Here is a 12646-nt window from a genome sequence, read left to right on the forward strand (position 1 = left end):
GTGATCTGTATTAAAAATTCCTATCTAATCTAGGATTTCTGGGTATATCAATCAACGTTACAGATTTGATTAAATTTCATATTTATTTAATAATTGATATTATCAGTAGCTCATAATTGCTAGCGAAAGAAGAAGGCAAATCAGAGATGTTAATTGTTTAAAATTGTACAGAAGATTGAAATTTTTATTATATGAAATTAATGGAAAAACACTTACGATTCGAGTGTAGGAAACAGTAAAATTTCACGGAATATAACTAATAAAAATTAGCACAATGATATTACGTAAACGTACAATGTTAAAATGCAAAGTGTATTGAGCGTTATGCAATATCAATTATTTCATGATCTCTGATCCGCCTTTCTATCATGAGACGGTTACGACAGAAGAAAGAGTTAAGACACTTGGAAGTCAGAGAGCCCAAAATTCGTTGATGGGCTGGCTCGTTGCGACTTTGATTTTGCTTCAAACATTCATTCTCAATTTAATCTTAACTGATAATTGATAAAATTTGTCACTTTATATACAATACTCCTTTACTTTATAATTTACTTACTTAAACAAACATATTAACGCAGAAATACTATTAAATAACTATCCTCACACAACTAAGATATTTTCGCATTATGACTATTTAATGTATGTATGTAATAAGAACATGTAAAAACTTTCAAATGTGATCCTTAAATTTTAACTCTATAGTTACTCTTAATTATTATAATTAAACGTATTTATAGTAATAGTAATCTATAAAGTAGGAAATATTTTGAGTATTCGTCTTCTGCTAATATCTGAGCTTTCGTGCACGCTTCTTTCACTCCGAATATTTCATTCGAACCTTAAATACCATGTAATTCCTTCATATTAATCGTGGTGGGATTATTTATTGCCGAAAATTATCTATGAAAGGAATTCGACAAAAGTTTATGCAATGTATTTATGTACAAATTATAGATTGTCCTTTTTATAATAGATCAGTTTCTTTCTTTTTTTTTTCAGTAGATCAACACACGTAGTCACTTCACTGTGTTCAAATTTGATCGTTCCACCATTTTCTACAAATAAGGCACCTTTAACAAATTACGCTGTTATAGGCTATAACGATTTAGCAGTCCAACATTCAGTCAGTTTCACCAAGTCTGCACCGACCATAGTTAACTCGTTCTTGCCAATAAGGCATACATAGTCATTTGAACGTATACAACAAAACCAATTATACATATTTAATATTACTTAACGTAACGATAAAAATTTCATAAATTATTCCCTGTTTCGTTTATCGTTTCTTTCTTCATCTTTCTTTTTTTCTTTTTACAGGTATACGTGGCATGAAGTTTTTGTAAACAACACTTTTCACAAATAATCCCTTAATTATTGATAAACGTAGTATTTGTACAAGTTTTATAAAAGGCAACTATCATATTATTTTAAGAAACTAAGGAATAATTTAAGAGAAAATAAAAATTAATATACTGAAATCAGCTTATCCTATCTGGAATAAATCTATGTTTTAGATAGCATTTCCTATGTACCGATCATACTCGCGTGTGATCGAGTAATTAGGTTCAAAGATACTTTGTGCTTACGGAATGCTACAAGTTTAAACATTTCTGGAAGGAATACCATATTATCAAATTTTGTTGTTTTCTTATAAAAATCATTATCCTTGCCATATAAACAATAATTTATGTTATTATTAAAGGGTGCCATTTGCGAAATATTGATACCGATCATATAATTTAGTTGACCACGAATGGATACTGGCTTCAACTAAGTCCTCCACATGTCGACGTAACTGATCCTCCGTCAACGTTAGGTGGAATCTATTTTTCAACCCTTGAACCGTTGCTGCACCACCACTTCGAAAGCACGGAAGTTGTGATCCTGTAACAATAAACAAAAATATACAATACATTTCTAATGATAATCAACTTTTAAAGACTTTACCCAAAAGATTTTTACCTGATAACATGATCTCTACGAGATTAACTATTTTTTCCATATGCTTTCGTGCTGCAATGAACCCTTGAAGAATTAAATTTTTGAATTCTTGAAACTGTTTAGATTGACTTCCGCCCATCACTTCTACAAACTCGGGGGTCAATTTAAACGGGCTGGTCTCGAATCCTAAGTTTCTTGGCGAAGTTGAAAGAATAAATCCAAAATCTATATGTATCAGATGACCATCGCGATGAAGCAAGATATTTCCATTGTGACGATCTTTAACCTGAATAAGATAACAAACGAGACAATATCCTGCACAACTTTGAATAAAATTTCTTTGCGCGATGGTAAATGCTTCTGACGTAGACGGACCAAATTCTCTTTCGAAATATTGATAAAGCGTTAATTGGCACTGTTTCTTCACTTGGTGAAGCGATACAGTATTTAAAATTGGTTCGATTAAACCGCTATCATTTGATAAGCATAAAATTCTGTAAAATAAAATTGAACACTCGATAAATTAGTTTGCAATAATATTTTTAAGTATATTCGATAACAATGCCGTTCGTACTTGTATGGTCGCACCCAAAGGGGTACGTGTTCATCCTGCCAGATTTTTTGTAACATTGAAAGTAATTGCGAAGCAAGAAGTTCTTGTCGAAGATCATCGCCGCACTTTACGATAACAGCAAGAAGTCTCCAGGATGCCAAATGACCGTATGGACTGGAAGCTCTTATGCGACGTTGTTTCAGTTCCCATGGTTCCTTCAAAACGGCAGCCGACGGATCTTCCGGATCATGATTAAACGTTGCACTAGGCGCAGCAGCCATTTCGCTTAACCGCCTCTTTATATCACCAGGTACAAATATTGGTTCTTTACTATCTGATGATTCTTGGCTTAATTGAGATATCGTGTCTCTATCTTTTGGTTTACGAAGTTGTAAATACTATAAAGTAAAATCAATCTAATTATTGAACTCGTTCGAAGGAAGATATTAAATATTAATTATCTATATATAAATAAACACCTGTTGCGTGATTTCATCGTCTTCTTGGCTCCAACAGTCGTTAGGATCATCATCGGGGAAATTAAATGCGACTTCCGTATTTCTAACGGAATACGGAGAAATATTTTTAACCGGAGTTTGCCTAATCGGTGGCATGCTATGTTGTGTTTCAGAAGAAGATATGTTTGATGAATCAATTACATTAGACTGTTCGCCTCCTGTTAAATTTTCTTCTGATTTAGTATGCCTTAACGAGCAACCCACTATTTTTGTCGGTACAGGCGATGTATAAATATCTTCTACTTCTAACACTTCAACATAAATTATATACGGTGCCTAAATATTTTAAAACAGATTAATACATCTTCGTGAAGAAAATAATTAGTTAAGATCGTAGAAAATTATCGAGTTTGCAAAATGTGTTTCACCTTATCTTTACTATTGAGGACAGCGGCGTATTGAGGTGGCACTCGTACGATATGATGTGGTACTGAACTGTGCAAAGGAAGCCACACCCTTGCAGGTAGATTCAAATTGAGAGTATTAAGCTCTGCTATTAATTGAACAGTTTTACTTTCTTTTGTTGGAATAGTTCCAAGTAATTTACCAATTGATATTAATGCTTGTATAAATTCGAGTTCTGGAGCAAGACGCGGCGCCTATAAAAACAAATATTATTTTAATTAACGTTAGAAATAAAGTAACATAGATTATGATGTTTAATGAAAATTATATCAAATTACATTGCAAAAGCAGTCGGTTTTTTGTCCTCGTAAATCATTTACCACACCTTGGCAGGAATAAAAACAGGTACAACCATTGTCAAATGCTCGACCAGAGCTCAGGTCCCCAAGACTTACTTTATTTATTGTACCTTGAAATAAGTTTCAGACGTATGGTTAAATTCTAGTTCATTACATATTTATTTTTAAAGTTTGTAATTATGATATTAATTTCTGATATCTCTCTACCGGAATGGCTACGACGTAGTGTTTGAAATAATCCAGTGGCATCAGATTGAGATCTTTGGTGTGTCTTTTTATTAGGAGATGTAACACTCTGCATCGCAGTTAACGGCGGTGGCGCAGGTGTTTGCAATCCAGCTACACGTTTTCTATTCTCATTTCCTTTTGGCCTAATATTTCATACAAAGAAAATTAAACACAAAAAATATTTTATACTTCTCCATATTTCTTTGCTACAATTTATGCATTACCTGAGTTCATCTGAGAGAATAAGATTTTTTAGTTTGGTCCCATGAGACTTCTTTTTGGATGGTAGATGAGCATCAGAACTATATGCATCTAATAGCCAGGCACATTTTAACGAAAAATCAGCCGACTGTCTACACCTAGAATAAAAAATTTGATAATTGAAAAATTATACATAATTTTGTCATTCAAAATTTCATCAATCTCTTCTATAATATACAATTACCTATGGACAAGATATGGATAAAGAACTTCTGTAACATCATGAAGTTGTATGTACATTACAACCAATTGTGGCAAATAGAAGTCCACATCATTATCTGGGAAACTAAACATCTTGTTCCCTAGAAAATTTTATTCTTTGCATTTCTTTTCATTTATAAAACAAATATCTTTATTAATACTAGAGTAGAAAACAGTATCTTCTAAACATTATGGATTGCAGTGAATCTGTTTGCATTAATAAAACATCAACTCGAATTGAATACAATAGTAACAATGGAATCAGCAAAATAATTAACAATAAGATGTACAAATTACAATCAATTTGAACATAAAATATGAGAAAATCAGGCAGGTACATTATACCTACCAAGATAGCTTTGAACTCCAGGCTCTTTAGAATTGAAAAGATAAGAGATCGCCATGGACATGTCGAAAATTTGACTCTCGAACAATCTGAGCAAACATCCCTCGGATGGTTTCGGTTGAACAGTCTCTTGCCTTCGACAAACGATACCAGTCTGTTTCTTAACAGCTGCCTCGATAGTTTCCGATTGCACGGTCGTTCCGCAGCACAACGTCATAGCAGCACCGGTCAGTTCACTCTGTTTATCGTTCGCGTCGACCGTCATATCGTCGTGTCGTTCTTCACCGGTGTACTCGTGAGTCTCTAGTTCTTGAACGGTACAGACCGTGTTACCGGACCGCATTACCTGCGAATCGGAATCACTGGCCGCGTTCTCATGTTTATGCGGCTGACTAAGATCACCGGGATTTTTTGATGAAGGTTCACTCAAGTGCACCAGCTCGACGGGTGACACCGGTACCGACACTGACACTGGAGCACTACTTTCCTCGCCGTCCACCGCGTCCACGCTATCCATGTCACCTGGCTGGGACAAGGACGAGTCGAGGCTCTCGCGACTGTGAAGGTGATCGACGCTCGACTCTCTGGTGGCCGCGTTGGTCGCGTCACTGGAGCCGCTGTCGGAACCGCAAAGTATACCCGAGTCGTCCGAGCCGAGACTGGCGAGATCCTCGCGTTCCCGGCTGCGCCCTTTGCACGCCGGCACCGTGGTTTTAGCTACCGGCGTTGGCGTCGTCTCGCATTCTGGACTCGGCGTAACGTCCACCTCGGGGATTCGTTGCAACGCGGAATCGAGACTTCGATTTCTATGATGATGCGTCAACGTGGTCGCACTTGCCTGCGGCACTGGCGGCAACAGGATACCCATTGACCTGTAAACATCCCGATGTAATTAACGCATATCATTACCATACAATCGTTGTACAAATAAAAAATTCTTCTATTTGTATGCCCACAAATATGTACAGTGGGTCACAAAATTATTCGCTCATCGTTTAAAACAGAATACCTCATTTAAAATTGGACCAAATGACTTGAGGCTTTTTAAGAAGCTATAAAAATTAATTTACTTTGTGAGGTATGTACTTTTGCTGTTTTAAAAAATTACAGTTTGACGAAATCGTGAGAAAAAATAGTTTTTTTCAAATTTTAATTTTTATATTGGTCACGTTCTTAGGTGAAAAGTCGCGATTTTCGGAAATTTTAATTTTTTGTAACTTCTAAGTGCATTGACCGATCTCGATGAAATTTTCTGCATACACATAACACATAAAAATTTTCATTACAGGCTCAAATAAAAAAGTTAAAAAATTGCCTTTTATTATTTCTTTCCCCATTTCTACAAATTGTAATTTTTTAAAACGACAAAAGTACATTTGGTTCAATTTTGAAGGTATTCTGTTTTAAACGGTGAGCGAATAATTTTGTGACCCACTGTATCTCAATATCCAATTAACTGCATTTGTCGTGTTTACTCGTCATTGCTTGATTTTAATTACCCATCCCGTAAGGGATATTTAACACTAAATTCCACAGTTAACTGGATATAGAGATAGAAGACAAATAATCTGTATCACGTACAGAACTAATTTAACCCTGGACAAAGACCGGGTATATCAGCTGGTATATCCATAAGATAAGTGTATTCTATCACGGTATTGTGTATAGCTATTATAAAGTTGCAGTTAATACTGGATCCACTATGCGACAGATAACGAGGCGACAAATTCTGTTATCAGTAACTATAAATGTACTGCGGAAACAATTATGATCATAATATAAATACCTAAAATCCAAACTATGATTCCGTTGATGCGTGGTCAGTCTACTACGGGTGTTGATCGGTGGATTTGATCGTCCGTGGACAAGAGGAACATTACAGTTGGCTAATTTATGCCTTTTGATGTGTGCCACGCTTTCCTGGCGTGACGATCCACCACTAGGTGTTACAGCCACTACTTCGCTCATATTAAACTTGAACGAGCATCAGCTCGGCTGACAGTCATCTGCTGTTCATGTTGATCGTTTACCTACGAGCATCGAACACGATTGATTATCAAAAATAATTTAAAAAATTTTTAAACATACTTTAACCATCTGTTGCATTCCGTTTCCAATTGGAAACTTAAGTTTCAAATGTTCTATAGTAAATTAAGTAGACAATACTGAAGACTCTGAGTTGGTTCCAAATGGAAACATTGCGCAATTTTTTAATAAAATTTTATTATTAATTTCATGACCACACTCATTTTTAAGTAGACTAATTATATATTTTTTTCAACTCGTTATAAAAATTCATGCAACAGAGGGTTAACATATTTCGTCTCCCTTTCAACCCCCAAAAGAACCGCCCCTGGTGTTAAGAAATACTGATGACAAAACAAACGTCGAAAGACCGTTTCAAGACAATTACGATAATAAAAGATAAAATATGTGCGAAATATGATAAAAGATTATGCATTGTTTACCAAACGATTACTTAACCAGATAGTAAATCAAAATCGACGCAAAATATTTTTAGTCACTCTTAAAACAAAACCAAAATATGAATGAAAAAATCCATCGTATCTTAGAGTTTAATCTATGATTGATACACTAATGAATAAATAATACGACATAATTAAATGTTGAAAGAAAGGAATATTATAATAAAGAAAGTATTATGTGTTTACATAAGAAGTCAATCGTGCTACTTTGTAATCATATTACGATTGGAGTTCGAGTGTTTCCGATTAACTTTTAATCCGCCAATTGGTTTAAAACGGTCAATGGCGGGCAAGTAAAGAATCATGCGATTCGACGCATACCTTTTGCTATCTAAAATTCCATGATTCGGTATCTTGCAGTGGTAAACAACATTACATCGGAGTCCCCAAAGCTGATAATCATAAAAAAATTGAGAGTAATTCTGGTTCAAAGTTCGACTAAGAGAACATATGTTTCATGAAAATGTAAATTTCGTGAAAAAAGTGATGTTTTAGAAATGCGCAATGATGACCAACTACGCAAAGCGGCACCGTGACAGGAGCGTGAAACTCGTGCTTGGTACGAGAAAGTTGAATGCCAGTCGGAACAAAGCGTACGTCAGAATTTTGTTCCCTACTCCACCGGCGCGCACAGTAGTTATGAAAAATTCTCAATTATTCGCTTGTTTTTCCTTCCGTCTACGTTCCAATTTCAAAAGAAAAAAAAAAACGGAAGCCTTTTCTGACGAGAAAGAAAAAAAAATATGTATATTTTTAGATTAACATCTATGTGAAACAATTTCACGTTATCGTGACTGAAATCGTACGAAACGTTTTCCTTTCCCGCGAGATTAATCGACGAAGCAACCGGCCGAGTGAAATCCCTGGGAGAGGAATAATTCAATAAGGAGGAAAATGGAGCGAAGTCTAAGGTGTGGTATGCCGGCTTTTTACTCTCCCTCTTTTACTCAGGGTCTCGTCCTTCCGCTTGGTTCGTATTCACACGCTGGCCAGCGGTCGCGCAGCGATGGGTGTGCCAGAAGCACAGAAACTAAAGCTCTAACTCTATACTCAATACTGACATCCACTGGTATCCACACCCCCATAAACCCCCATGTTATGCCTCTCCCTTATTCATACACAATTTCTATTCAATCAAATCCAATCGAATGGAAAAAATTATTCATTTCTATTTATCTTTCTAAACACATCAGCGAACGAGGTGAAATAATACAAGGAAACGTCAATCGAGCTTACCTCGTACTTAAATTCGGTACTTTGTTGCGACTGAGACTGCACCATGCGTCGATTGTCTTCAATTCTGTCCGTACGGTATGTGTGTATAATATAGTACGGCGAGCAGTAGTATTACAGAACGAGCTAGAAAAAAGAGATGGGAGAAAGAGAGAGAGAAAGGATGACGATGATGCAGCGAACCCGCGAGTACGCAAAATGCCACTAGGTGCGAAAAAGATAACAAGATATCCTTTCCAATGGCAGACGCAGACTGTCACGCACCGATTTGTCGTCGCTCGTTTTCAAGCGCTTTTACACAATGCCTGGCTACGCCCTTAACGTTGAACGCACAAAATCACACTTGATCACTTTCGTTTTTTTTTTCCCCGTGACAAATTGCAATAAACACAGAAACGAGTGGGTACGCGGCTTTTCTCGGCCCGGGATTGCAACTAAAAACACGCACGGAGGAACCTCCGTGCCAACGCAAAAGGCGACCTCGCCAAGCTCGACTGCTTCTCGCACGACGCACTGAATACTACTCTACTCACGGCTGCCAACAAAAGGGATGCAAAGTCCGGGCAGCCATAAAACACTAACATGCTGAGATATTTCAGAACCCTTCGCTTGCTAACGATAACAATTTTTCATTTTTATTCTTTAAAATTCTGATACCATTGAAAATCGTATACGTAATACAACTTATAGGTTGAGTTTATGTTAAAAAAACAGAGTTATGACTATTATAATTAAATAATATTATAATAAATAAATTCGAGTGATCGAAGAATTCTGAAAGCATTCGTCCCTGACGCACATGTATCACTCAAGTACACACACGTGCACGAGTATCTCGTACGTATATTTATTATAGCTAGACTGACAGTATCATCGTGTTTTTATTTACGTCAACGCGTTTGTAGCTATGATGATAATATGGTGTGAGCTGTCAATATCAAGAAAACCGAGCTCTGATAACGATGGAATGCAAATCAGCACGACAACCAGACGTGCTCAAAAATCATTTTATTGTAATCGTTACGACAAAAAAGCCACGCATATGTGTAAATTTTCGCAACGACACGAAGTAAAAGTTTGTTAAATACATGGGCGCTAAGCAACCAGCGATTGCGCTCCTTTTTTTATATGGAAAACCAACTAGACTTAGGTTGGCAGCGGCTGCTCGGCTGTTCAAATGAGAAAGGTCGTACAACTGTAGGTGCAGCTGTACTTTGCGTATCAAACTAAAGACTGGCATCGGAACTATTAGGAATTTGCACTCCAGATGTATCTGCATACCATCATACATAAACAAGCATTAACGTTTTCATTTAAGATTCTCATGTGTTCTAACTGTTCCTCTCGTTTCGCACGTGTTGAACTAGAAGTATGAGAGGTATGCATATTTTATATCGTGACGATTGGCAAAATTATTTCTCGCTGTTAATTGTCACAGTTTGTACAAGAATCGAGTAAACGTGTCTTATCTTGAACGTATACTTATATACAACTAGAGAACTATGACGTCACGCGAGCGAATATTCCATAACGTTAGTATCTTTGAATACGGTAATTACACCTTTATAATAGATGAACGTATGTAGACTTTGAACGCTGAATGTTACAGAATCCGTTTATATATGCACGAACGTAACAGAGTTCGTATTAGAAGGTTCAAAATTTATGCTCGTATTTTCTTATAACTATTTTTATAACGAAACGAGGATCCATGAATCTTCGAGTAAAAGCGAAATGTTCAATGCTTTTCTGTAATTTTATACGCTTTCTAACTGTGTATTAAAGCGAACTGTCATCGATTGCTCGGCAATCATCGAATGCGTTACGAGATGATTTCACCTGTTATCAAGTATTGTTCATCTAATTTTAATCACCTATTATTACAAATCACGATTAAACGGTAACTTCTCATTTTTAATAGTTGTTACGAAACCCGCACATACCAAGGATTCACGGTTCATATTTTTCCCGTTTATCTCGAACATTAATGGAAATTAATTACCTGTTCAGTTCACCGTGTTAGGTATGATACTTAAACATTGTCAAATATAAAAAAAAATATATACTGATCGAATTGAATAACCTTCTCCTTTTTCGAAGTCGGTTAATAAACGTGAACTGATTATGAAAATATTTATAATATTTCAAAACACGAAGATTGTTTGTTTATTGTTAGTGCTGGCAGCAACGTTGTTCAGGATATTGGCATAGAGCCCACGAAGACTATAACAATATTCTGCCATAACGATAACTACGTTTACAGGTATTATTTATTTCATTTTGTACAATTGAAATTCGAATGTATCCGAACCGCGCGAAATTTAAAATTAAAATCAATCGAGCGAAACAGGAATAGCAGCCAAGGGTGCTGCTGAAGTTCTTCTCGTTAGCACCAGCGGGTCTTCTCCGAAGAATTAGTCACTGCGCTAGCATAGCATAATCGTTAGCCGGCACGAAAGGATACTGCTCGCAATCTTCTAATGTAAACACAACCACCTGACTGGCTATGCTGCTCTTTGCATTCTATCCGCGCTTTTCAGGTACGCCGTGTCAATAATCCTTGACCTATGCGACACCGTAGTAATGAACGACGGAGAATCATGAAGAAACGATAACGTCGAGGAACTATATCCACCTGATTGCATCTTTATAATCGTTTCAAAACAGATTGTCTGATTTTTCTGTTTCTCGCCGGCTGCATACCGATACTGTTGGAAACAGGATATTCAAATGGCAAGCTGTGCCGTGCTGCAGGACAAGGATCAACGTGGACTTCGCTTACCTCTCTTCTAGCATTTCACGATGTCGTATATATCCTATAGCCATGGTGGCCAAACTGCGGCTCCCATACGCACCACCTATGGCTATCAGATATCAGTGACGATTATATTCAATTTTGAGATAGCCAACCCTTTTTCGGCCATTTCCGGCCGGACCGCAAGTGGCAAATTAAAAAAAAAAATTTTTCGGGCATTCATTGAGATTTTGATCCACTAAACACGATGGCGTAAGAATTTTTTCTTACCGTTTGACAGAAAGTCTAAATGCTATAGCCCCCTTCTCAAGATTTTCAATCTTAGATACAGGTTGGCTAATAATTAACCATATACACAACGTGTAGATGTATTATAAATATGTGTATGTAATATCGTTTCTGTAAAGAAGGCGGTTCTCCAGTATTTCTGATAAGCGATACATGACCCCTATTGTGACAAGGTTCGACCACCACTGGACTATAGTATACACTGACCATACGGCATACGGTATATGCCCACACCCAATGATGATACCTAGTCACCTTTGCAGCGATGCTCATAATGATCAGTTCGCGTGTTATCGTCGAGTTTGCCGAAATATTGTGCAACGCTGCAAAGCCGTTTTTAAACACGGAGGACCTTATTAAACACGTCACAAAGCAAATTACATTCGTAGGTTTTAAAAAACTGTTCAGTATGTCGTTTAGATAAACCATTAACCATTGCGATATCCTGTAACAATGTCATTATATACATTTTTTTTTTAGTCTATAGATTTGTGTTATAATTCATTCGAGTAATAGAGGATGAAACGTTGAATTTGAAATAGCGGCGTCTAAGGTGATTGACCTTTGAAGATAAAGTCCAAAAGCGGGTGAATGAAAAGGAACTACTACGAGTAGTTTATCTACGAGTGTGTTAATGTTTCTATTTTCGAGCTATGTTTCATAAAGAGTCGATTATCTAACGAAAAAGAAAAAAGAGTTGTACGAGAAGTATTAACGCAAGAAACGGAAAGATAAGCGTCGCGACGGCTCGCTGAACCTTGCGTGTCGCCGCCGGTGTCACTACAGCCTTGACCTTCTGATGTTCACCAATTAGATTCATAAGCTTTCTTCTATGCATTCCAGATGATTCCGTCGAACTGGTTGATTCCGAATGTCAAAAGCTTTCAAGCTTTTTAAAGGGTTAATAAAACCACCGGAGCCGGTTTAATGGTGACCCAGACCTCTGATGCATATTACACAACTGTACTTTAATTGAAAGGCACTTAGATTTTTAAATGGAAATTTTTAATTTATAAAATCCAAATAAAATACAATCTTTGGGTCAGCAAAGACTTGACTCTACCCTCTGAAACTTGGAATGCTATTGCATAACAACATTACAAATCAGACGTACATTTTCTTTAATTTGTTT

At 36.6% G+C, this 12646-nt stretch overlaps 1 protein-coding gene across 1 annotated transcript; it reads right to left on the minus strand.

Annotated features, from left to right (window-relative positions):
• Positions 1 to 64: 64 nt before the first annotated feature.
• LOC114882984 (phosphatidylinositol 4-kinase beta) lies at positions 65 to 6758 on the minus strand. The gene is given in 12 exon segments (XM_029200246.1): positions 65 to 1884; positions 1963 to 2435; positions 2516 to 2892; positions 2974 to 3288; positions 3381 to 3611; positions 3696 to 3826; positions 3924 to 4087; positions 4169 to 4303; positions 4390 to 4507; positions 4756 to 5624; positions 6539 to 6725; positions 6728 to 6758. Coding segments are annotated over 12 exon segments (3219 nt in total). The 3' UTR covers positions 65 to 1696.
• Positions 6759 to 12646: the final 5888 nt, after the last annotated feature.

The sequence above is a fragment of the Osmia bicornis genome, chromosome 2, assembly GCF_907164935.1.
Source record: "Osmia bicornis bicornis chromosome 2, iOsmBic2.1, whole genome shotgun sequence".
NCBI lineage: Eukaryota > Metazoa > Arthropoda > Insecta > Hymenoptera > Megachilidae > Osmia > Osmia bicornis.